General features: G+C 40.8%; 1 protein-coding gene across 2 annotated transcripts in view; it reads right to left on the bottom strand.

Moving 5' to 3' along the window:
* Positions 1 to 1353: 1353 nt before the first annotated feature.
* LOC104653942 (prostate and testis expressed protein 2-like) overlaps positions 1354 to 25180 on the bottom strand; it is a 57674-nt gene continuing 33847 nt past the window's right edge. The window contains exons 2-8 of one of the 2 annotated variants that reach the window (XM_030918299.1): positions 8924 to 9070; positions 5541 to 5639; positions 4269 to 4510; positions 3862 to 3992; positions 3708 to 3731; positions 3240 to 3380; positions 1354 to 2913 (exon numbers count right to left, since the gene is read on the bottom strand). In XM_030918299.1, the coding sequence (XP_030774159.1) occupies positions 2744 to 2913; positions 3240 to 3380; positions 3708 to 3731; positions 3862 to 3937 (411 nt within the window). In that variant the 5' untranslated portion in view covers positions 3938 to 3992; positions 4269 to 4510; positions 5541 to 5639; positions 8924 to 9070 and the 3' untranslated portion in view covers positions 1354 to 2743. Of the gene's footprint in view, positions 2914 to 3239; positions 3381 to 3707; positions 3732 to 3861; positions 3993 to 4268; positions 4511 to 5540; positions 5733 to 8923; positions 9071 to 25180 lie in introns of those variants that run through there. The other variant, XM_010352998.2, reaches the window with a different exon arrangement.

The following is a 25180-nucleotide window of genomic DNA, read 5'->3' as shown; positions in this document are numbered from 1 at the left end:
GCCAACCTGCCCCCACAAATCTGCATTAAAACCACAATATATAAGCAAATAGTACACCAAAAGCCAAGACTAATATATTTCATGTGACACAACTGCACTTGTATCCATAAATCCACACACACACACAAAAAATGTTTGAGATGGTGTCACACTGTCACCCAGGCTGGAGTGCAGTAGTACAATCACAACTCACTGCAGACTCAATCTCCTGGGCTCAAGCTATCCTTCCACCTCAGCCTCTCAAGCAGCTGGGAGTACAGTGCATGCCATCATGCCCAGTTAATTTTTGTATTTTTTGTAGAGACGGGGCTTCATCATATTATTCAGGCTGGGCTTTAACTCCTGAACTCAAGCAATTCACCTGCCTTGGCCTCCCAAAATGCTGGGATTACAGGCATGGGACACCAGGCCTGGCCAAGAGAAAAAAAATTAAGAAAAATAAAAATAAATTTTTCACTTAATTACGGATCATTTAAATTATACACAGAGAAGGACAGAGCAAGATGGTAGAAAAGAAGCCTATACCATTTGTCCCTCTAGTAGGATCACCAAATTTTAACAGCTATATACACACAGAAAAACACCATCACAAGAACCAAAAATCAGGTTGTTCGAACAATCACAGTACCTGGTTTTAACTTTGTATCACTGAAAGAGGCATTAAATAGGGGAGAAGAGACAGTCTTGAATTGCTGAAACCACCATTCTCCCATCCTCTGGCAGTGGTCACGTGGCACAGAGACGCTGTGCACTTGCGGGAGTGAGATCACAGCAACTGAGGGACTTGGCATTGAACTCAGTGCTGTCCTGTCACAGAGGAGAGTAAAGCCATGCTGGGCTTAGCCAGTACTTGTGTACAGAGGGAACAATTTGGACCAGTCATAGCCAGAGGGGAATCACCCATCCCAGCAGCTAGAACTTAGCCAAAGTGCTTTGGGGTCCCAGGTAAAACTGAAAGGCAGTCCAGGACACAAGGACTGCAATTTCTAGGGAACTCTGGTGCTGGGCTGGGCTCAGAGCCAGTAAATGCCATGAATCATTGCTTTTTTAGAACCTACTGCCAGCATCTTCATTCTGTCCATTTAAACTAATTAATCAACCTTGCCTGAAAGAATCTACTTTCTATTTCTCAAGATGTTAAAGTATAGTATTCATTCTATTATAAAATTTGGGAGAAATCCCATCATACACATATTTAAAATATGTTTAAATTTATTTGTAGATTTAAATATTTAATTCTACTTATGTAAATACATTACACAAACTAATAAGCAGTCATAATCCTGGCTATCAATAGGGATGAGACTAACCTTGGGATAATATTACATATGTGTGTATATAATTATAAGCTAAAAAATACATATCATACTGCCTGTAGATTCTAATGCATAGGATGGCTAAAATCATTTTTAAAATGTAAAACTAAAGTCAACCAATAATAATTCAGTGATTATTGTTATTTCATAACTTATTTCTGTTAAGAAAACTACAGTGATGATCTGAAAGTCTTATCTCTCCTTAACATTTTTTGTTACAGGGCTGTGCCAATAGATTAAAAACAATCAGCTTTTATCAATGGATATGTAGAATACAAGGTGATATTTGAATATTTTTGAGGACTGGGCATCCCTCACATGCTGTCTTAATTCATTTTCTATCACTACAACAGAACTGGGTAATTTACAATGAACAGAAATTTATTCAGCTCATGGCTCTGGAGTCTGAAAATTCCAAGAACACGATGCTGGCCTCTGATGAGGGCCTTCTCATTGCATCATAACATGGCGGAAGATCAAGCAAGAACACAAGACAGAGAAGAAATCAGGCCAAACTCATCCTTTTTAGCAGGAGCCCACTCCTGCAATAACTTACCCAACCTCATGATAACAGCATCAATCAATTCACGAGCTCAGCACCTCTTAAGTGCCCCACCTTCCAATATCGTTACATTAGCAATGAAATTTCAACATGAATTTTGGAGGGGGATATTCAAACAACAGCACGTGCTAAGAGACAGAGTAACTGGCCAACACTCAGCCAAGTGTGATCAAGGAAAGATTATTAGAAACTTTGTAGCTTAAGCCGTGTTGTCAGGAGTAGCTGTGCAGTAGTTTCCCAAAAATGGTGACAAGCACTGTGACTCTCATGTCTAGTACATTGACTATTTCTTTCACATAAGTCAGAGTTTCTAATGCTTTCTAATTTCACATTGACTTTCCCAAACCCCTTCTTAATATAAGCCCTACCTACAACCGCCCCCCGCATCAAATACTTTCCTACTCTCCTCTCACATCATTCTCCCAAAATTTCTGGTAACTTTCTCCCTATTTTTATCCAATCTACTTTCTCCTGATCTTCCCCCAGAAGCTCTACCATAAAAACTACTTTGCTTCCTTTGCAAAATACTTTAGAATTCTAACTTCAGGCCAGGTTTAGCATCACAACTTAAGGGCAAGTGGAGACTGCCAGGTGGTACCAGGTAGCAAAGACCGAGGAATCCAACCAGAAGGCAGAGTTGAGGTTTTTCTGACCTAGATATTTACCCTTGCCTGTTAATGGAAACGCGGACATTGGAAAGACAGAGCTTCCATAGGTAGACATGCTGGAATAGAGAAGAGAGTGGTTTGGGGGAAAATGTAAGATGATGGTATTACCATTGGGTAAAAAAAAAGGCCAAGACTACAAGGAGATAGTCTAACAACCTTAATCATTCATAATTATATGAACCATACACTATTTCATCCTAAGGCTCTGCTCCAAGAATCCTTGTAATATCTAAATTATCTCTGCCAGTATTACACCTGTTTTGATTAATGCAACAAGTCGTTTCTCTCAGAAGGTCGTGGAATACTTGGAACATTCCCTCATCACAGGGCCTGCAAGACAGTGTTGTATAACGGAACAGATACCTCCCTAAAGGGAAGAAAGGCAAATGTGGTCAGTTTGCCTCATTTCATCACCTTCCTAGCAATGACCTCTCTCCAGTACCTCCTCAGTTTTCTGTAGACTGGAATAAGCCCCTAGACTATGTCTGCATCTTGTCTATGTCTCTCTAGCCATGACCAGGCAGAAGACATCTGCCTCACATACAGGCCCCCGTACCCAGGTCTGTGTATGGTGAATCCCACTTCCCACCCTTTCCCATGATTCCAGATTCCCTCCACAACTTGGCTCCAAGGATTGTGGGCACCACTGGTGATATTTTGTGTCTCTCTGTAACACCACCCCCCACCACCTACCTGTAGTGAGATCACTAAAGTAATAGTGATCTGTGGCACAACTCCTGTTTGTCGAATATAAATTAAACTTCCAGCAACTTTTCATGCCACCGTGGCAAATGGATCCATCAAAGTGTTCACAGGAATTGCAAAATCGAACCCCTGAAAAAGAGAGGCACTTTAAAGAACAGCACTAGGGAAAGTGATTCTGCTTCAGAAGTCTCTTCCCACCCGGAAACATTTATATCGAGGTGGTGCAAACCTCATGAGAAGAAAGTTGACACTAGTCCTGGCCTCTGTCAGGGGACCTTAATCCCTTGATTGGGTAACAGCTATGAACCTCAAAGAAGTCAGGGACCCTCCCAAGTCTAGGCAGGAAAGAAGACACTGGAGTATTGAGTGGGGAGAGGACAATGTGTAGAGAACTCAAGAATGTCTCCCTCACTGTGGCATTATTTATCCAAAAACGACAAACCAACTACACCGTACATTTCCATGTCAGGACTCTGTCTCCTGTGAAGAGAAGAAAAACTGTTCTTAAATTATTTCACAGCAGCCCCAAAACCCAAGTGTAGAAAGCCCTTTCTCCCACTCCATACATATCTCTCACCACCCACTTCCTGTGTCCCTCTCCAGAGCTTACCCTCATCCATGAAGAGCACTACGAACATGCCCAGTAGAAGCAACCGGAACATCCTGGGGCCTTTTCCTGAGAACATCCCAGTGAGAGGTTCCAGCTTTATTTATTCTCATCACCTGCCCTCAGGCATCCCACTAGAATCACAGAATCATGAATTTCAGCTCAAACCACCTGAATGCTCTCTACAACGTTCCCAGAACAGGGTACATCCTGTCTTTGTTTGCATTCCTCCGGCTACTTGGAACTCAGCCCACCCAGACACCCCGTTTCATTTTATCATAAGATATTAATTCATATTGGCATAGAATCTCTTTGGTTATGTTTTCATATGTTGGTCTACACAGAACATTTCTAACTCCACATCCACATGACCTCCTTTCACATATAATAAAGCTGGGATCACTAAGCACCTATGAAAGAGTCCGTCCTTTTCGGGCACCACACCACCCTGGGTTATCGCCTCGGCATGACCTCCAGTGGGACTTTGCCCCTCACAGTGAGGCATCAGGAACAGAGCCCAATACTCCAGATATGGTCTGACTGCTCAGTGTAGAAGACATCGTTGACGGATGGGATGAACAGGACAGGCCAGGAAAAAGTGGGGAAGACATGAAGACCATCTCAGCTTCTCCTGAGCTTTATTCATCCATTTCTGTCAAGGAAGGCAGAGATGATAAATGATTCCAGTGGGAGAGATTTACACTGCTGTTATGGGGAGGAAAGGGGAGATCTATTTGGACTGATCTTTGGAAAGGGTATGTAGAGGGAAAGTTAGAGAGGAAAGTTAGGGAGATTAGTTTTCCTATTGGTTCTTGGACTTTTCCTTACTTCCTCCAGAAGATGTCATACTTTCCTGCCACCCTTCTTTCTGCTCTCAGCTGCCACTTTCTCCATGAGGCATTTCCTGGCCACCATATACATAAAAGACCAAAACTCCCTAACTATACTTCCTTTTCCCTTCCCTCCTCGGTTTTTCTCCAGGGTACTTAACTCAATTTGTGCTTCTATAACTTTTCCTTATGTGTGTGCATTTTCTTTCTCTTCCCTCACAAGATGAAAACTCTATGAACACCCAAGTTTCAAGGGTTGCATTCATTGCTTTAACCATAGTACCCATAATTATGCCCTGTACACATCAGATCATCAGACATATTTGATGAAAAGATTAATAGCGTTACTGGATACTGGTAACCTGAGAGGCACAACGGAAGGGTACAAAAGTCTTTATATTGACAGTCCCTAATTCCACTTGACATGATGAAATTCCTAGCCTTAACCTTGCAGTTGGCAGTCACTACAGAGAAGACAGGCATTGGTAATGGCAGATTTCCTTGTGGTGAACACTGAGTGAGGGTCGGGCCCATTTATCTGAGTGGACTCATTCCCATAGCTCGACATGTGCTACGTGCTACATGTCAAGTACGATCCCTCACATAATCCTGACTATGAAGGCACTCCCCACACACCTGGGATGGAAGTCCAAGTATGCTGCCCACTTGCTGTGTGACCCTCAACACGTTACTTAGCCTCTCTGTGCCTCTGTGACGTAATAGGTAAAAATAAAACCATCACAGGTATATCTGAGGTAGTTGTTAATAAATTTACACAAGGGAAAGGGGAGAAAACAAACACTTGTTAAGGCTCTACTTGGGGTTAGACATTCTTCTGGGCATGTTACTCACCTGACATCTTTGAATTTTCTGAACAACCTTGTGGTTTAGAAGTAGTTGACCTCATCTTACAGATGATGACCAAGGATTCTTGAAGTTGAAGTGTTTTTCCTAAGGTAACAAGGTGTTCATCTGTCTGATTAAACAGGACATTATCAATCCATTTCACCACAAGTTTTACAGTCTGGAGAGGGGTTCCCAGAGCTGGAGCTCCAGGTGGGTCTACCTTAGAATCATCAGGACAATGGTGGGGGGGAGAGAAGTAGAATGAGTAAGAAACAGGTCTCAATCAAAGAAAAATGGGTCTTTCTCTGTCTGGCAGAGACAATACTCATCAGCAAAATCCCATTGAGACTAAGGGGTTCCAAAGCATGACTAAGATCTAGGATTTATGTGCCTTTGTCAGAGAAGCAATTCCCATGGGGACCACCTTTATGGATCGTGCATTTGGAACATGTGAGACACAGGCAGCAACCCATGACCATAAGCCCCAGAGGGTCTGAGCTGGGAACACCAAGCATAGGCCTCCAGGCCTTTTTCCTGGCCTAGGAAGATACTCCTGCGTAATGACTTGGGAACCCAATTATTACACAGATGGGTGTGAATTACAGACTCCACCCAACCCAAGTCTCTCTCTTATAGTTCATCCAAGGCATTTTGAACAATGTTTTCCCAGAATAAAAGTAACAGAAATTTTGAAGATACTTTAAACTTATTGATGAATGAAAATCCCCATTGTGCTCCTAATTCTGAGAAAAGCAGTGTGACTACTTCACCATAGCTGCTTCCAATATAACTTCTGTAAATGTATCACACAACCCCATGTTAATAAGCACTATCATGGTTAACATCACACATGTGATACTCTGATTTTTGCACTTAATATTTTATTGTGGAATTTGTCCCCTTAAATCACTCTCCCTCCCAGAATGTGAGGCCCAGAATTGGGCAGGAGATTCAGGAGCCCATCACCTGATAAACTCCTGTGAAAAGGCTGATGCCCCAGTTCTGACTTCCAGTCTCAGCCACAGCTTCAACTGGCTGCTCAGCCTATCGACACCTCACTCTACCAGCCTAATGTGGACTGCAGAAAGGCCTTGGACCCTTGGGGCCACCTCTCCCTCCCAGAGAAAGGAGGCTGTGTTGTCCAACTTGCCCTTTCTTCCCCACCTTTCATATCTGAGCCTCCAGAACTTTCCCAGCCCTGCCCCAAGTCCTCTCCTGGGGCCCAGAGCCTGTACCTTCTCCCCTCCATGCCTGGCTCCTGCCCAAGACTTTGACATTCGTCTCTGCTCCTTCCTATACCAGGAGTTATAGTCCATGCTGCCCTGCCCTGTCCTGTCCTGTCCTACTCCTGTCCTGCCCAGAGGCACAACTTGCACCCATCCTTTATCCCTACAGAGAGAGGAGAAGGTGGTAGATTTGAGACCAAATTAGGCTCCTTGTAGTCACCCCAGAGTTGTGTTCACTTTGCCCCTTTAGGAAAACGAAGGAAAACAAAATAAAAACAAAAGTCCCCAAAAGAAAGCTTCCTGCACTCAGCAAGATACCACTTCTGCCAGCTCCAAAGGAGAAGTGCCCCGGTCCTGCTCAGTAGGGAGGAGACCCAAAAAGCAGAATCACCATGGTTCCAGTGAGTCAGCGAGATGGCGGAGACCGGCCTGATGGCCAGGCTCTATTACAGCCTCCTCACAGGCAGAGAAAGGAAGCATGTGGCCAGGGTATGGTCACATTTCTTCTCCATGCCATCTGGTCTGTATCAGACTAAACATCTGTATCTCAGACTTGACAGGATTTAGGAGCCTAGACAACTAGGTCTCCTGACTTAGGCCTGCCTCAGACCCAAGCTCCCTCTAGCAGCCAAGAGAAACCCCAGGGCATTACCCTGCCTGTCTTGATACCCCCCAGAAACCCTTGACCCCACCCCCCCATCTCTTTCATGGCCAATCCACATCAGCCTGCTGACCAAGCCCCATTTACGCTCCTCTTAACCACCCTCCAAGCTTTCTTCAGACTGCCTTGAAGGTACCATGGAAGGTGCCATTTTACCATATGCATAAAGAGAGAAGTTGGGCATGGAAGCAATATAGCCCAATGCCTTTATTTTACACATAAGAAACAGGGCTCAATTAAAACGTCACCCCAATATAAAGGCAGAGGAAAACCATGACCCATGTCTTCTTAGTCATCAGGCCACTGACCATGTTGGCAGTTGAGGGAGGCATGGAGTATGAATTGGGCATCAGATACAAATTCTGAGTCACTTCCTTCCATTAGTTCAGCTCCTGCCACATGCCTGGCATAGGGTGTAACTTACTGAACTGGGTGAAAGGAACCCCATAGCCCTGCTCCTATGGCTTTGCCTCATTTGAGTCACCAGGATGTCAGTCTCTGGAGGGTGAGAGGGTTTTCCCCTGAGTCCCTCCATTCGGCCTTATTCCAGCCTTCTCACCAGCCTCCTGCCTTCGACGTGTGATAGTAGCACAGCACCTTTGGGAGTGACGAGCAAAGGGATGGGGGATTCCTGCAAGCCACCGCCAAACAGCAGTTCTGGAGCTGTTTCCATGGCTGCAGCTTTAGCAGATCTCCTCACTTGCCCTTCCCACTGCAGGCTGCTGGGACACTGACAAGTCAGGCTGGAGAGGAGGGACTGGATGCTGCAGCTCCCTAGCTGTGACCTCTGCCTGTCCTCCCCTGCCTGAGAAAACCTTTGTGTAAAGCACATGAGAGTGATAATGTTGATCTTAGGTTCAGACAAATGTATTATAAAGTTATTCTGGGAAAAGGAGGGCCCACTGCCATGCAACATAACTTCGTGGGATTCATTATTTCTATTTCACCAAGTAAAAGTGAACCGAAGTACTCTGCCATCTATTCTCCCAAAGGCCAAAATGTAAGGACATAACCGAGGTAAAATCATGAAACACTTGGCATTTGGGATTCCCAGGAGCCACACAGACTCACTAACCAGAGAGTAGGTCTTCAGTCAGCACTGGCCACTCTCAGCAGTCACTTGTCCAGGGAGAGGAGTGACCCAGGGCCTATAGCTGATGTTCTCGCATGGGAAGGGAAAGACCTGGCAATGGGCTTGTCTGCAGGAGCGACCTCTGAAAGGTCAACTACCATCACGGATGAGATTTTGCTTGCATGTTGGAGTGGGCAAGAGATCAAGAACAGTTTCTTCTAGATGGCCTTTGAAGTCAGGAGCTCAAGTTCAGAACAGATTGGTTTCTCTCAGATGGGTGAGCAGCTTAGAAGTTAGCTGAACTCTGATTCACTAAGATAGAGTAAGAGCTCGACCTCTACAACCCAGGGTAATCTAAAGACAGAGATACATTCAGAGGATTGTGTAGATCCCAAGAAGGAGCTCCACTAAAGGTTCTGGGGATGCTCACCTTGTATCTTTCCCCATCTGCAGGTCTTCCTTCTCTGATTTTCTGGGAGCCTCTAAGTGCCTTGCCAGATTCCAAACTCCTAGGCATAAGTGGTTTTCTTCTAGGAGAATGCCTATAGCAGCTGTTCTAGGAGTATTAGAGGAGAACCTGTTCCCAGATCAAACCCACAGTCAGGCACAATTACCGAGATTTTGAATGCTAAGTCAATTCTACCAATCCCACTCTGCTTTTCCAAAGGCCTTGAGTACTCTCATCTCTTTCTATCTTAGGACGACAAAACTCCTTAACGCTTCCCATAGCAAGTGATTGAAAGAGGACATCCAGGTCAGAGAATGGCCCTGATCACAAAGGGGCACAATCCTTGAATGCTATAATAATGACATCCGTAACAACTCCCGCTGTGCTGCTTACCTTCCTGAGCCTCACCCAGTGATACTATTACAACCTCTGCTTTTTCTCCCTGCCTCTACCTTTCTGACCTTTCTTTCTTGACAGGGCCTTTCTCTCTAATAATGTGGCTTTTCCCACTGAAACCAGGGGGCAGCAAAGGTGGGATTAAAGACAGTGTTTGTCCCCTTGCTCAACTACGGCCAGAGGGGAAGACTTCTAACCCACAAATTGTTCCTATTATCATAAATAACAAGTTCTACTCTAGGTCAAGAAAGCCATCTAAGTGTCAAAACCATTTACTATTTGGACAGCTGAGTTTCATACATTTAAAGCAGCTGTCTTGGGAAATTTGGTTGCATAAGAAAGAGGGGATGGTCTGATAACCATTATGTTGAGTCACAAATGTTTGTGCACCTGGAAGAGCAGCTCCCCATGCCTACCTTTCTGATATGTGATGTGCGAATAAGAACTATCTTGTTCCTTCCCTTCTCTCAAGTAGAATAGTTAAGAATATCCAGCTTTGAAAGGAGGTTCAAAAAACTAGAGTTTTAGAATTTCTGCCAGATTTTTGTGCACCCATTGGTTGGCAGTCAGCAGGAGAGACTCTGTTGCTTGAAAAAGATAGAACTGTTGGTCCCATTTTTCTGTGTATCTGAGGCCACTGGACATGGTTGCAGAGGAGGAGAAGGAACAAAGTAGGGTTTACTATCATTCTGCATAATACAGTTCTTACAGTTGGCATACATTTATGTGGATTACAGTGTTATTTAAAGGAATGTGTCCCATCTTAATTCTGATCTAAAGTGACTGCATTGTCCTCTGAGAATCTATTTTTTGGAGAGTGATAAGCTTATATGTGCACAGGTGTATGCGTTTATGTGTGTACAAGAGTGCGTACATACCATAAATTTCCTGCTGAATGACCAGGAAGATTGAGAAGAGACATGTGCACCTTATGTTGATGGGTGATCTTAAAGGGCAGGGATCTTGGCACAGCATCACCATCATGGGCTACTTCAGCAGGTACAAAGACCCAAACTCCTTCTGAATGGCATGGTGAAGGGGTACACTTTTGGACCATAGATTTTTCCCATTGTTCTCCCCTAGGTTACAGAGGTTCTTGTCCTTAAATCCAATCCCTATTCATGCCTGAATAATTCCATTTGGGAGCAATAGTATGTGGATTATCATGCATCAGAATGTACATTGGTGGGGAGAAAGCGGGCCTGTTCTTCCTGAGAGCAGGAAGTAGGGCAACTGAGGGCACCTTTTCTAAAGTATAGTGGGAATTTATACTATGGAAGGTTTAAGGGACACAAACTTTCAAACAGACAACCGTAACTAGGAATTGGGGTTTGCATGGGCACCACCTGTGACTGGGGGTTTCTGTTTGCTTTTGTGTTTGTTTTCATGTTCTTGTCCTTCTAACCATGGGAGAGGCATATTAAGTGTAGAGTTTGAAATGTTTTATTTCTCGTTAAACCAATCTTTCTCAACATTTTGATACCGTAAAGTCTTAAACATCCATACAACCCTTTATTGTGGTGTCACTAGTAAGAAAGGAGTAGGGCAAGAGAAGTGTGGTCCTCTGCACTTTTTTCCACTGAGTCCCACACCATGACAGCAGCATCTCATCAGGAGAACATCATGCTTCAGACCATCTGGTTTCCAATCCCAGCTCTGCCTCTTACTGATTATGTGATCGTGCCTAAGTTGGTTAACTTCTCCATGCCCATACTAATTATGTATAAAATTATACTAATTATAATATATACTTACATGAAGTATAATTATTATTTTTTAAATAATTATACTAAGCTCATGGGAATTTTGTGATGATGAAATGGGATGATGGAGGTAAATGGTGTGGAACGGGGTCCACAACAGGAAAGTGTTCACTGGAGGTTTCTGGTTATGATTAGCATATGGAGAGTCAGTAGCCAAAGAATACCATGAAGTGTCTAGGATCAAATTGAATAGAGGTTGTATTAGTTTGCTAGGGCTGCCATAACAAAATACCACAGACTAGGTGGCTTAAAAAACAAAAATTTATCTTCTCACAGTTCTGCAGGCTGGAAATCCAAGCTCAGGGTGCCAGCAGGGCTGTTTTCTCCTTTGCTTGCAGGTTGCTGCCCTCTCCCTGTGTCCTTACAGGGTCTCTCCTCTGTGAAAGCACATTCCTGGTATCTTTCACGCTTCTTATAAGGACACCAGTCTTACTGGACTAGGTCCCATCCATATGCCCTCATTTAGCCTTAATCACCTCTTTAAGGCCCTATCTCCAAATACAGTCACATTCTAATGTATTGTGGGTTACAGGTTCAGCATATGAATTTGGTGGCAACACAATTCAATAACAGGGATCCTGGTTGGAGCTAAGTTTAACATGGAACATCAACTACAGTGCTTAACTGGCATAAACGTGCACATAATAATACAGATTACCTTTGCTCTCAAATATACTCACAAGAAGCACAGAGAAAGCCTGGACAGCAGCAGTTTGCATTGCTTGTAAATGAAGTCACTGAAGTGTTAGAGGCAGTCAGCCCTGAGGCAGAAAGGCAGCCAGGCATGAGAGAGAGCCTCTGGAGCCTGGATTGAGCGCTGCCTACGGTTTCAAAGCAGCCTTACACAGAGTAGCAGAAATTCACATGTTCATCGAGTACACATGAACATACAGAAAAGGAAAATAGACACTGAGGACCTACTTGAGCGGGGAGGAGAGTGAAGATCCAAAAACTGCCTATCTGGTACTATGCTCATTACCTGGGCGACAAAATAATCTGTACACCAAACCCCGGCAACACGCAATTTACCCGTGTAACAAACCTGCACACATACTCCCTGAACCTTAAAAAAAAAAAAAAGTTAAAAAGAAAAAAAAATAAATGAACATATTCAGTTTCTAACTATTAGAAAGAAAAAGTTCTCTGCCTAGCTACTGAGGCTGGAAAAATGGTTATGGAGGCAGAGAAAAGGGAGCCACACAATACAGTTTGGGAATTCAGCACATGTTGGTAGAAGTGATGGCTGATGGTTTTCATAGCAAAACATCATTACAGAAACTTAGATTTCTAAAGAAGAGCTCTAAAAAAATCTCACTGATAATTTAAGAGAAGAAAGAAAGAAGAAACATTACATTGGCATGAAGCTGAGATGTGCTCCAATCTTGTAGTATGACATTCTATCCCATAAAATCCACCCCTCACTGCTCAAATTAAGATTTCAAGCATTCTTCTCATTTGACTATATATAGGAGTGCAAAAGACTTAATGTTAGTAGCTGACTGCTTACCAATAATTGAAGAAAGTTTTAATAATATGGAGAATATCATGGACTTCAAAAGTGCATTTTTGAATGGTTTTAAAATAAAAAAGAAAAGCCTTCATATATGAAAAACATTCATATAAAATATTTAAACATTCATATAAAACAGTGGGGGTAGAAGGCAATAAAGAAAAAAGCCATACAACAGAAACTAGCAACAAAGTTGTAACCATTGTTTCTGGGTCTTCTAAGCCTTCTAAGGAAATCTGTGCTGCGTACAGTTCTTGGCATCTAAGCAGTCATGTCTCACACCACGGGAGCACATGACCCTTTATAACTTCATAAAATGGAATTCTACAGAATGGAAGATTAGGAAGAGAAACAAAAATAGAGTAAAGTTTTTAAAGTAGTCTGAATCTGCTCAAGGAAATATTTCACGCTTGAAGCAATATCTCTTGGGATCATTGAAAACCACATTCAGAGATTAATCATGTTGCATTCCCAGCCAAATTATATTTCATATTTTTAAACATGTTTAAGCTTCCATTTACATTTTTCATAAGATATTATATAGTTGTTGCAAATTTTAATCAATACAGAAATGTGAAAAAGAAGTTGATGTTCTTGTCCACCCACCCTCAAATCACACACTTGCAAGATAACCAGTTTATACTATTGTCACACCACATTACATCAGTTGAAATTTTAGTTCCTGAGCCAACTACTATAACAGGAATCCCTTTCAGCGAAGGAGTGGGGACCCTCTAGCAGCCCTGGCCTTTGAAACACTGTCTCTCCCGCCCCCTTCTGGACAATGCTTTGATTGCCACAGGATGAGGCTGCTCTTGCTGGTTTATTTCAGCGGAGAAACAGAGGCTCTGCCTGCCTCAAGGCTTTCATTCTTTCAGCAATATTTATTGATCCCACTTCTGGATTCCAGGCACTGTCCTAAGAGCTGGAAAAACCATGATAGATATGATAGATGAGGTTTCTACTGTCATGAAATGTACAGGCAAGTAAACAAGTAAAAGAATAAAGTGTAACATATGCTATGAACAAACCCAAGAGCATACTGGCAAGGAGAACTAAGAAATACAGCTGCAAGAAATCATAGATGACACAAACAAATGGAAAAACATTCCAGGCGCATGGATTGATTGGAAGAATCAATATCATTAATATGGCTATACTGTCCAAAGTGATCTACAGGTTCAATGCTATTCCTGTCAAACTACCAACATCATTTTTCACAGAAATAGAAAAAACTACTCTAAAATTCTAATGGAACTAAAAAAGAGCCCAAATAGCCAAACCAATTAATTCTAAGCAAAAAGAACAAAGCCAGAGGTATCATTACCCAGCTTAAAAAATACTAAAACACTACAGTAAGCAAAGCAGCATGGTACTGTTACAAAAACAGACACACAAACCAAGGGAACAGAATAGAGAACCCAGAAATAAAGCCACACAACACACCTACAGCCATCTGATCTTCAAAAACGTCGACAAAAACAAGCAACGGGGAAAGGACTCCCTATTCAACAAACTGTGCTGGGATAACTGGCTAGCCATGTGCAGAAGAATGAGAGGGTACTTGTGGAGGTTTGTTACATGGGTATATTGTGTGATGTTGAGGTTTAGGGTACAAATAATCCTATCACCCAGATAGTGAGCGTATTATCCAATAGGTAGTTTTCAGCCCATGTCCCCTTTCCCTTCCCCTTTCTAGTCGTCCCCAGTATCTACTGTTTCCATTTTTGTGTGCATGTGTACCCAATGTTTAGCTCCCACTTTTAAGTGAGAGCATGTAGTATTTGGTTTTCTGTTCCTCACCTACCTTTCACCATATACTGATTTCCTTTCTTTTGGGTACACGCCAGCAGTGGGATTGCTGGATCATATGGTAACTGTATTTTTAGTTTTTGAGGAACCTCTAAACTGTTCTTTATAGTAGTTGTACTAATTTACATTCCCACCAACAGCATATGAGAGTTCCTTTTTCTCCACATCCTTGCCAGCATTTGTTATTGCCTGTCTTTTGCATATAAGCCATTTTAACTGGGGCGAAATGATATCTTATTTTAGTTTTGATTTGCATTTCTCTGATGATCAATGATGTTTAGCAAGTTTTATATGCCTGTTTACCATTTCTATGTCTTCTTTTGAGAAATGTCTGTTCAAATTTTTGCCCATTTATTGAAAGGATTATTAGGAATTTTCCTATATAATTGTTTGAGCTCTTTATATATTCTGGTTATTAATCCTTTGTCAGAGGGGTAGTTTACAAATATTTTCTCCCATTCTGTAGTTGTCTTTTCACTTTGGTGTTTCCTTTACTGTGCAGAAGATTTTTACTTGATGTGATGCCCTTTGTTTATTTTTGCTTTTTTGCCTGTGCTTATGGGGATTGCTCAATAAATTTTTGCCCAGACCAGTGTCATGTAGACTTTCCCCAATATTTTCTTGCAGTAGTTTCATAGGTTGAGGTATTAGATTTAAGCCTTTAATCCATTTTGATTTGATTTTTGTATGTGGGGAGAGACTGGGGTCATTCTTCTGCATATGGATATCCAGTTTTCCCAGAACCATTTATTGAAGAGATTGCGTTTTCCCCAGTGTATGCTCTTGACAACTTTGTCAAAAATGAGTTCACTGTAGGTGCATGGATTTGTTTCTGGGCTCTCTATTCTGTTTCATTGATCTATGTGTCTATTTTTATGCCAGTACCATGCTGCTTTGGTGACTATAGCTCTGTAGTATAATTTGAAGTCAGGTAATATAATTTCTCCAGTTTTGTACTTTTCACTCAGGATAGCTTTGGCTACTCTTGGTCTTTTGTGGTCCCATACAAATTTTAGGATTGTTTTCTCTGTTTCTCTGAAGAATGTCATTCATATTTTGATAGGGATTTAATTGAATCTGTAGATTCAGCGAATTTATAGATTGCTTTGGGTAATACAGACATTTTAACAATATTGATTCTTAGAGTTCATCAACATGGAATAACTTACCATTTTTTTGGTATCCTCTTCAATTTATTTCAACAGTGTTTTATAGTTTTTATTACAGAGATACTTCACTTCTTTGGTTAAGTCCCAGGTATTTAATTTTATTTGTGGCTATTGTAAACGGGATTATGTTCTTTATTTCTTTTTTAAATTGTTCACTTTTGGCATATAGCAATGCTACTGACTTTTGTATGTTGATTTTTTATCCTGCGACTTTATTGAATTTGACAGTTCTAATAGTTCTTTGGTGGAGTCTTTAAGATTTTCTAAATGTAAGATCATCTCATCTACAAACAAGAATAATTTGACTTATTTCTTTCTAATTTGAATGTCCTTTATTTCTTTCTCTTCTCTGATTGTGCTAGCTAGGACTTTCACTACTATGTTGGATAACAGTGGTGAAAGTGGGCATCCTTGTCATGTTCCAGTTCTTAGAGAAAAGGCTTTCAGTTCTTTCCCATTCACTATAATACTAGCTGTGGGTTTGTCTACAGCTTTTATTATGTCGAGGTATGTTCATTCTATAAACAGTTTTTTGAAGGTTTTTATTATAAAGGAATATGAATTTTATCAAATGCATTTTCAGCATCAATTGAAGTGACTGTGTGATTTTTGTCCTTCATTCTGCTGATATGATGTACCACACTGGTTGATTTCCATAGGAACTATCTTTGCATCCCAGGAATAAATTCCACTTGGTCATAATCAATGCTGTTTTTAATGTGTTGTTTAATTCATTTTTTCCAGTATTTTGTTGAAAACTTTTGCATCAATATTCATTGGAGTTTTTTTTGTTTGTTTGTTTTTGGTTTTTTTCCCCCTTGATATGTCTTTGTCTGGTTCTGCTGTCGGGGTAATTAGCAGCCTCCTAGAATGAGTTTGTCCTCCTCTATTTTTGGGAATCGTTTGAGTAGGATTGGTATTAGTTCTTCTTTAAATGTTTGGTAGAATTCAGCAGTGAAGCCCATCAGGCCCTGGGCTTTTCTTTCCCAGGAGATGCATTTTTTTTAACTGCTTTGATCTTTTTCTTTGTTATTGGTCCGTTTCGGTTTTGGATTTCTTCATGGTTCAATCTTGGTAGATTGTATGTGTCTAGGAATTTATCCATTTCCTGTAGATTTTCCCATTTGTTGGCATACAGTTGCCCACAGTAGCCACTAATGATCGCTGACATTTGTGTGGTATCCATTGTAATGTGTCCTTTTTATCTCTGATTTTGATTAAGTCTTCTCCCTTGTTTTCCTTGTTAGTCTGGTTAAAGATTTGTCAATTTTATCTTTTCCCAAAACCAACTGTTTGTTTCATTGACCTTTTGTATTGTTTTCTTTATTTCAAATTTATTTATTCCTGCTCTGATCTTTATTATTTATTCTACTAATTTGGGGTTTGGTTTGCTGTTGCTTTTCTAGTTCTTTAAGGTGCATTTTTAGGTTGTTTATTTGAAGTTTTCCTTCTTTTTTGACATAGGCACTTATAGCTAGATATTTCCCTCTTAGCACTGCTTTCACTGTATCCCACAGGTTGTGGTATGTTGTGTGTTGTGTTTCCATTTTATTTGTGTCAAAAAAGTGTCCATTTTCTTCTTAATTTCTTCATTGACCTACTGGTCATTCAGGAGCATATTGTTTAATTATCATGTATTTGCATATTTTCCAACATTCCTCTTATTTTTGTTTTTATTCCTTTGTGGTCAGAGAAGATGTTTGGTATTATTTCAATTTTTAAAAAAAATGGTTTAAGATTTGTTTTGTAACCTAACATATAGTCTATCCTTGAGAACGGTCCATGTGCTGAGGAAAAGAATGTGTATTCTGCAACCATTGGATGAAATGTTCCCTAAATATTTATTAGGTCTATATGGTCTATAGTGCAGATTAAGTCTGATGTTTCTGTGTTGATTTTCTGTCTGGGAGATCTGTCCAATGCTGAAAGTGGAGTGTTGAAATCTATTGTATTGGGGCCTCTCTCTCTGTTTAGCTCTAATATTATTTGCTTTATATATCTGGGTGTTCCAGTGTTGGTTGCATAGATATTTACAATCATATCCTCTTGCTGAATTGACCCCTTTATCATCATATAGTGAGTGACCTTCTTTGTCTTTTCTTGCTGTTGTTGTCTTGAAATCTATTTTGTCTGAAATAAGTATAGCTACTCCTGCTCTTTTCTGGTTTCCATTGGCATGGAATAGCTTTTTCCATGCCTTCCTTTTCCATCTTTGTGTGTCTTTATAAGTGAAATGTGTTTCTTGTGGGCAACAGATCATCAGGTCTTATTTTTTAAATTCATTCTGCCACTCTATGTCTTTTGATTGGATAATTTAGTCTATTTACATTCAATGTCATTACTGATAAGTAAGGACTTACTCCTGCAGTTTTATTTGTTTTATGGTCTTCTCTTTCTTCTTTTCTTCCTGTCTTCCTTTTAGTGAAGGTGATTTTCTCTGGTTATATGACTCAGTTTCTTGCTTTTTATTTTTTGTGTATCCATTGTGTGTTTCTTGGTTTGTTCTTACCATGCAGCTTGCAAATACTATTTTATACCCCATTATTTTAAGCTGAAAAAATGTAACACTGTTTGCATAAGCAAGAAATAAACAGGCAAAAAGAAATCTAAGTAAAACTCTGTATCTTAACTTCATGACCCCCACTTTTTACCTTTTTGTTGTTTCTATTTATACCTTATTGTACTGTTTGTGTCTTGAAAAGTTGTTGTAGTTATTATTTTTGACTTGCTCATCTTTTTGTCTTTCTACTTAAAAATAGTTTATACACCACAATCCACATTATAATATTTTGTGTTTTTCTGTGTACTTACTGTTACCAGTGAGTTTTGTGCCTTCAGGTGATTACAATATTGCTCATTAACATCTTTTACTTTCTGATTGAAGAATTCCCTTTAGCCTTTCTTGTAGGACAGGTCTAGTATTGATAAAATCCCTCAGCTTTTGTTCATTTGGGAAAATCTTTATTTCTCCACCATGTTTGAGGGATATTCTCACCAGATATACTATTCTAGGGTAAAAGGTTTTTTTTCCCCCCTCGGCACTTTAAATATGCCATGCCACTCACTCATGACCTATAAGGTTTCCACTGTAAAGTCTGCTGCCAAATGCATTGGAGCCCCATTATCTGTTATTTACTTTATTTTCTTGCTGCTTTTTGGATTCTTTCTTTATCCTTAACCTTTGGGAGCTTGATTATGAAATGCCTTGAGGTAGTCTTCTTTGGGTTAAATCTGTTCGGTGTTCTATAATCTTCCTGGGCTTGGATATTTACATCTTTCTCTAGGTTTGGGAAATTCTCTGTTATTATCCCTTGAATAAACTTTCTACCCCATCTCTTCCTGTACCTCCTCTTTAAGCCCAATAATTCTTAGATTTGCCCTTTTGGGGCTGTTTTCTAGATCCCTTAGGCATGCTTCATTGTTTTTCATCCTTTTTTCTTTTATGTCCTCTTACCGTGTACTTTCAATTAGCCTGTCTGTCTTCAGCTCACTAATTCTTTCTTCTGCTTGATCAATTCCGCTATTAAGAGACTCTGATACATTCTACAGTATACCAGTTGCATTTTTCAGCTCCAGTATTTCCACTTGATTCTGTTTAATTATTTCAATCCCTCTGTTAAATTTGTCTGATAGAATTCTGAACTTCTTCTCTGTGCTGTCTTGAATTTCTTTGAGTTTCTTCAAAAAAGCTATTTTACATTCTCTGTACGAAAGGTCACATAACTCTGTTTCTCCAGGATTGGTCCTTAGTTTCTTACTTAGCTCATTTGATGAGGTCATGTTTTCCTGGATGGCCTTAACGCTTGTAGATGTTCATTTGTGTCTGGGCATTGAAGAGTTAGGTATTTATTGTAGTCTTCTCAGTCTGGGCTGGTTTGCACCTGTCCTTCTTGTGAAAGCTTTCCAGATATTGGAAAGAACTTGGATGTTGTTATCTAAGCTGTATCTGCTTTAGGAGGCATCCCAAGCCAGTACTACTTTAGTTTTTGCAGACTCGCAGAGGTTCTGCCTTGATGGTCTTGGATGAGACCCAGAAGAATTCTCTTTATTACTGGGCAGAGACTCTTGTTCTCTTCCCTTACTTTCTCCTAAACATACAAAGTCTCTATGTGTTCTGAGTCACCTAGAGCTGGGGATGGAGTGACACAAGCACCTTTGTGGCCACTGACAAAAGACTGAGCTGAGTCAGACCTGAAGTTAGCACAGCACAGGGTCTTGTCCAAGGCCTGCTGTAACCACTCCTTGCCACAGCCTATGTTCACTCAAGGCCCTGGGCCTCTACAATCAGCAGGTGGCAAAACCATCCAGGCCTGTGTTCCCTTCAGGGTGGCAAGTTCCCCCAAGCCACACATGGGGGCAGAGGTGCCATCCAGGAGCCAGGGACTAGAGTCAAAAAGTTTTCGAAGTCTACCTGGTATTCTATTGTCCTGCAGCTAACCTGTCACTCAAACCACAAGATGCAGTGCTTCAAACTCTTCCTTCCCCTTTCCAAAAGCAGAGGAGCCTTTTCCCATTGCCAGCCAACACTACAGACCCACAGTGGGTACTGCCAGCTACCATCCATGTTCCCTTAAGGCCCAAGAGCTCTTCGGTCAGCTCGTGAATGCTGCCTGGCCTGGGACTCACCATTTAGGGCACTGGTCTCCCCTCTGGCCCAAGGCAGGTCCAGCAATGCCATCCATGAGCCAAGTCCTGGAATCAGGGACCCCAAGAACCCACCTGATGCTCTACCCACCTGTGGCTGAGCTGGTACCTAAGGTGAAAGACAAAGTCCCCTTTACTTTTCCTTCTTCTTTTCTCTAGTGGAAGGAGTCTCATGCTGGGAACTTTTACTAGCTTGTGTTACATGAAAATTCCAAAATGAAAGCAGCCCGAATTTTGTGTTCATGTAGGATACATAATAACACCAACCACTGAAGTTCCAAAGATTTCTTTCAATTCCTTGAATCGTTAACTTTTTTCTTTTACAGAATGCTCTCACAGAAATGTCAGCATCATTTTTGATGATTTAATGACTAGATAATATCAAATATTGGTTGAGTAGTTACTCTATGCCAAGAAATTTCATGCATTATCTCAATTCATCCTCATAAAAATCTTATGAGGTAGTTACTATTATCATTCTCATTTCTCATATAAGGAAAATGAGCCTTAGAAATATTTGTCAAGCAGCCATGGGGGAATGTGGCAAGATGGCCAAATAGGAACAGCTCCAGTCTGCAGCTCTCAGTGAGACCAACACGGAAGGGGGGGTGATTTCAGCATTTTCAACTGGGGTAGCCAGTTCATCTCACTGGGACTGGTTAGGCAGTGGGTGCAGCTCACGGAGGGTGAGCAGAAGCAGGGTAGAGCATCACTTCACCCAGGAAGTGCAAGGAGCCAGGGGACCTTCCTCCCTTAGCCAAGGAGAGTCGCGAGGGACTATGGTACCCAGCCCAGATACTATGCTTTTCCCACGGTTTTTGCAATCCACAGATCAGGAGATTCCTTCATGTGCCTACACCACCAAGGCCCTGGGTTTCAAACACAATACTGGGCGACTGTTTGGGCAGACACAGAGCTAGACGCAGCGGTATTTTTCATACCCCAGTGGTATCTGGAACCCCAGCAAGACAGAACTGTTCACTCCTGTGGAAAGACGGCTGAAGCCAGGGAGCCCAGTGGTCTCGCTCAGTGAGTCCCACTCCCACAGAACCCAGCAAGCTAAGAACCACTGACTTGAAATTCTCACTGCCAGCACAGCAGTTGAAGTCGACCTGGGATGATTGAGCTTGGTTGGGGGAGAGGCGTCTGCCATTACTAAGGCCTTACTAGGCAGTTTTCCTCTGACAGTACTAAGAAGGCTAGGAGGTTTGGACTGGACAGAATTCACCATAGCATGGCAAAGCAGCTGTAGCCAGATTGCTTCTCTAGATTCCTCCTCACTGGGCAAGGCATCTCTGTAAAAATGGCAGCAGCCCCAGTCAGGAGCTTACAGATAAAACGTCTATCTTCCCTGGGGGAAGGGGCAGTGGTGGGCACAACTTCAGTGGACTTAAACTTTCCTACCTGCCAACTCTGAAGAGAGCAGCTGATCCTGACAAGGAGGATTCTCCCAGAACAGCACTCACGCGCTGCTGACAGACTGCCTCCTCAAGTGGGTCCCTGACCCCCGTGCCTCCTGACTGGGAGAGACCTTCCAACAGGGGTCAAAAGACACCCCATACAGGAGAGCTCCGACTGGCATATGGTTTCGAGTGATGGATGTTTAATAAATATTTAACCCTTCTTTTTTATTCATCATTGTAGTAAATACTCCTGAATCTATCTGTTTATATTTAAAGTGTGTTTCTTACAAGCACTATATTGTTGGTTCTTGTGCTTTTATCCAATCAGAAAAACTCTGTCTTTTAATTGGAGTATTTAGACTATTTATATTTAATGTGATTATTGCTATTGTTGGATTTAAATCTATCATCTAACTGTTCATTTTCTATTTGTACTTTTGTTTTTGTTCTCTTTTTCTTCTTTTAATAGTTTCTTTTGTATTGATTATTTCTAATGATTCCATTTTATTTCCTTCATTGGATTATTAAGTATAACTCTTTGTTGTTATATTTTAGTGGTTGTTTTAAGTTTTATAAAACATAGGGTTTAACTTACCACAGCCTGCCTTTGTATTAATTATGTTTTTATTTTCTGTATTTACTGACGTTTTGACCTCTGTGGGCCTAACTGATCCTAGACAGATTATCCTGTCAGAGCAAACCAATGTCTAGAGATAGTAAACAACTTGTCTATGAGTTACACCTTTCATACAAAAACCAACCAATCCAAAGCTCATAACCCCAACCACCTCCTTTATCAACCTCTTATACTCTGATTCACCATTTCCCTGCCCTAATCACCGAAGGGCCAGGTACCAGACAGCTAGAGACAGCCCTTACACTTCAGAACCTGCTAAAATGATGCAAACTAGCCAATCCCAAGCCTACTTTCCTGCCCTGAATTGCCTTTCCCACAGAAACAACAATACAGGCTCCTGTCGATGTTTTCCCCTCACTTCGTCTCCTGACCAGTCCTGGTGCTTATCTATGTGCCCCTCTATGTGCACCCCCTGCATAGTGTTCTGTGCCTCCTGCTTCTTGGTAACTATGAGCAAAATCTTTCTTCATGATAGTAATTTTTATATCTGCATGCCTTACCATATCTAAGTAAAACAAATTATAGGTATCTTTTTTAGTAAGCTTCAAGTTATATTAATCATCACAAATATGGTAAAAGAACATTACAATGTTCAACTTCCATTTCTCTTCTCCTGGCCCTTGTGCTACTGTTGTCATATTTTACTTAAACATATTAAGAAATGTTATAATTCCTCATTATTTTTTGTTTTGAAAATTTAACATTCTGTCAAAGAGATTTAAAACTAAGAAACAGTTGTTATACTTTTCCATGTAGTTACTGTTTCTGATGCTATTCATTCTTTTGCATAGATCCAGATTTCAGTCTGATATCATTTTCTTTCTTCTTGAAAGACATCCGTTAACATTTCTTATAGAACGGGTCTACTGATGATGAATTTCCTTTGGATTTCATATTAGTAAAAGTCTTTATTTTACCCTCATTTTTTTAAAGATATTTTCTCTGGGTAAAGAATTCTAGGCTTACAGGTCTTTTTTTTTTTTTTTTTCTCCAATACTTTGAAGATGTTGCCTTTTTGTCTTCTGACTAGCATTGTTTCAACAAGAAATTTGTTGTCATCTTCATTCCACTGTATGTAATGTGCCTTTCCCTCTGGATGATATTAAGATTTTTCTTTTCATCACTGTTTCAAGTAACTAGGTTATGATGTGCCTTGGTGTAGTTTTCTTCATGTATCTTGTGTTTGGGGTTTTTAAACTTCTTAAATCTGTGGGCTTATTGTTTTCCTCAAATTTGGAAGAACTTGGGCCATTATCTCTTCAAATATTTTTTCTGTTCTTCCCCTTCTTTCCTTTTTTTCTAATTACATGTGTATTATTCCTTTTGAAATTGTTCTGCAGTTCACCAATGCGCCATTCATTTTTTTCCCAGTTTTTTCTTTGTTTCATTTTGAATAGTTTCCATTGCTATGTCTTCAAGTACATCAATAAGCATGCTCTCCCCCAGCATCACTTCATCTCTCAGTCAACCACTCTGCCTCGCTCTGTTTCCAGAAGTTATCTATAACTGGACAAACCTGAGCAACCATGCCCAGTAGGCACAGAGGTGTAAAACAAACATCCTGAGAGCTTTGTCATGTCCAGCTCCCTGTGGAAGGTGCTGGCTGTTCTCCCCATATGATCATTCTTGGGCTATTTACCTAATATCACAGAATCATAAAATCCCATAGCCACTTACAATCCCCAGAACCAAGCCACCCTACCTGAGTTCCCCACAGCATTCCCAGGACAATGCTCACTCTAATCCTCTAGCTACTAAAAACTTACTACCCAAAGGCCTCCATTGTATCTTTTGTTCAATTTATTATAAAATTCTCCCCAAAGATGAGCTGAAGTCTCTGTCCCTATAATTTCCACTTATCAATTTATCAACTTTGTTATTCAAGGAACCATCATTGATCACATACTAAGTGCTAGACTCTCCATTAGTCTAAGATACTAATTGATGACCTCACAGAACTTGGCATCTAGTTTAAAAGACCACACATACATCAACCACAGCTGGCCATAGAGGCTTAAAGGACAGGCTTTCAAATTAAACTACCTGATCAGGTAAGGCTTCCTTGAAGAGGGAGTGGAAGAGCAGGACTTTGAAAGCGAGTGAAGAGTTAGCTAAATGAAGAAGGGATTTGGGGAGGGTGCCAAGAGAACACAAAATATCAAAGCATAGATTTGTCAAACAACCCAACAGACTGTTAGAAGAGCAGGTGTTTGCTATGGCCCAAATAAAGGGATAATAGGAATGTAGATGGGCAAGAAAGCCAGGCAAAGAAAGACATATCTTACTGGAAGTGATTGCTGATGGGTAACAGAAGGGCTAAAGGGGATGGTGCAATGATTGTGCCTCTGAGAATATGTATTAGGCTAAATAATGACCCCCAAGGATTTTTACATCTTAATTTCTGAAACCTGTGAATGTTATCTTATATACAAAAAGGGCTCTGAAGTTCTGATTAATTTAAGAATCTTGAGTTGGGGAGGTTATCTTGCATTATCTCAGTGACCCTAAATGCAATCACAAATGTCCTTATAAGAAGGAAGTAGAGAATTTGATTATGGAAGAAAAATAGGCAATGTGATGATGAAAGTAGAGATTGGAGCGATATGCTTTGAAGATGGATGAACGGGCAATAAGCCAAGGAATACATGAGGCCACTAGAAGCTGAAAAAGTCAAGGAAACAGATTCTCTGTTCAGAGCCTACAGAAAGAACCAACTCTGTTGATACTTTGCTTTTAGCCCCATCAGACTTCTGGCCTCCAATATTTTAGGAGAATAAATTTGTGTTGTTTTAAACCACTAAATGTCTGATTTATTTATAGTAGCAATAGCAAACCAGTACATAGCACTTAAGCCAAAGATTACAGAATTGAATTTCTCATTTACTATGGTGCAGTTACAGGAAAT

This window comes from Rhinopithecus roxellana, chromosome 15 (genome assembly GCF_007565055.1).
Source record: "Rhinopithecus roxellana isolate Shanxi Qingling chromosome 15, ASM756505v1, whole genome shotgun sequence".
Taxonomy (NCBI): domain Eukaryota; kingdom Metazoa; phylum Chordata; class Mammalia; order Primates; family Cercopithecidae; genus Rhinopithecus; species Rhinopithecus roxellana.
This window is presented reverse-complemented; position numbering and strand designations above follow the sequence as displayed.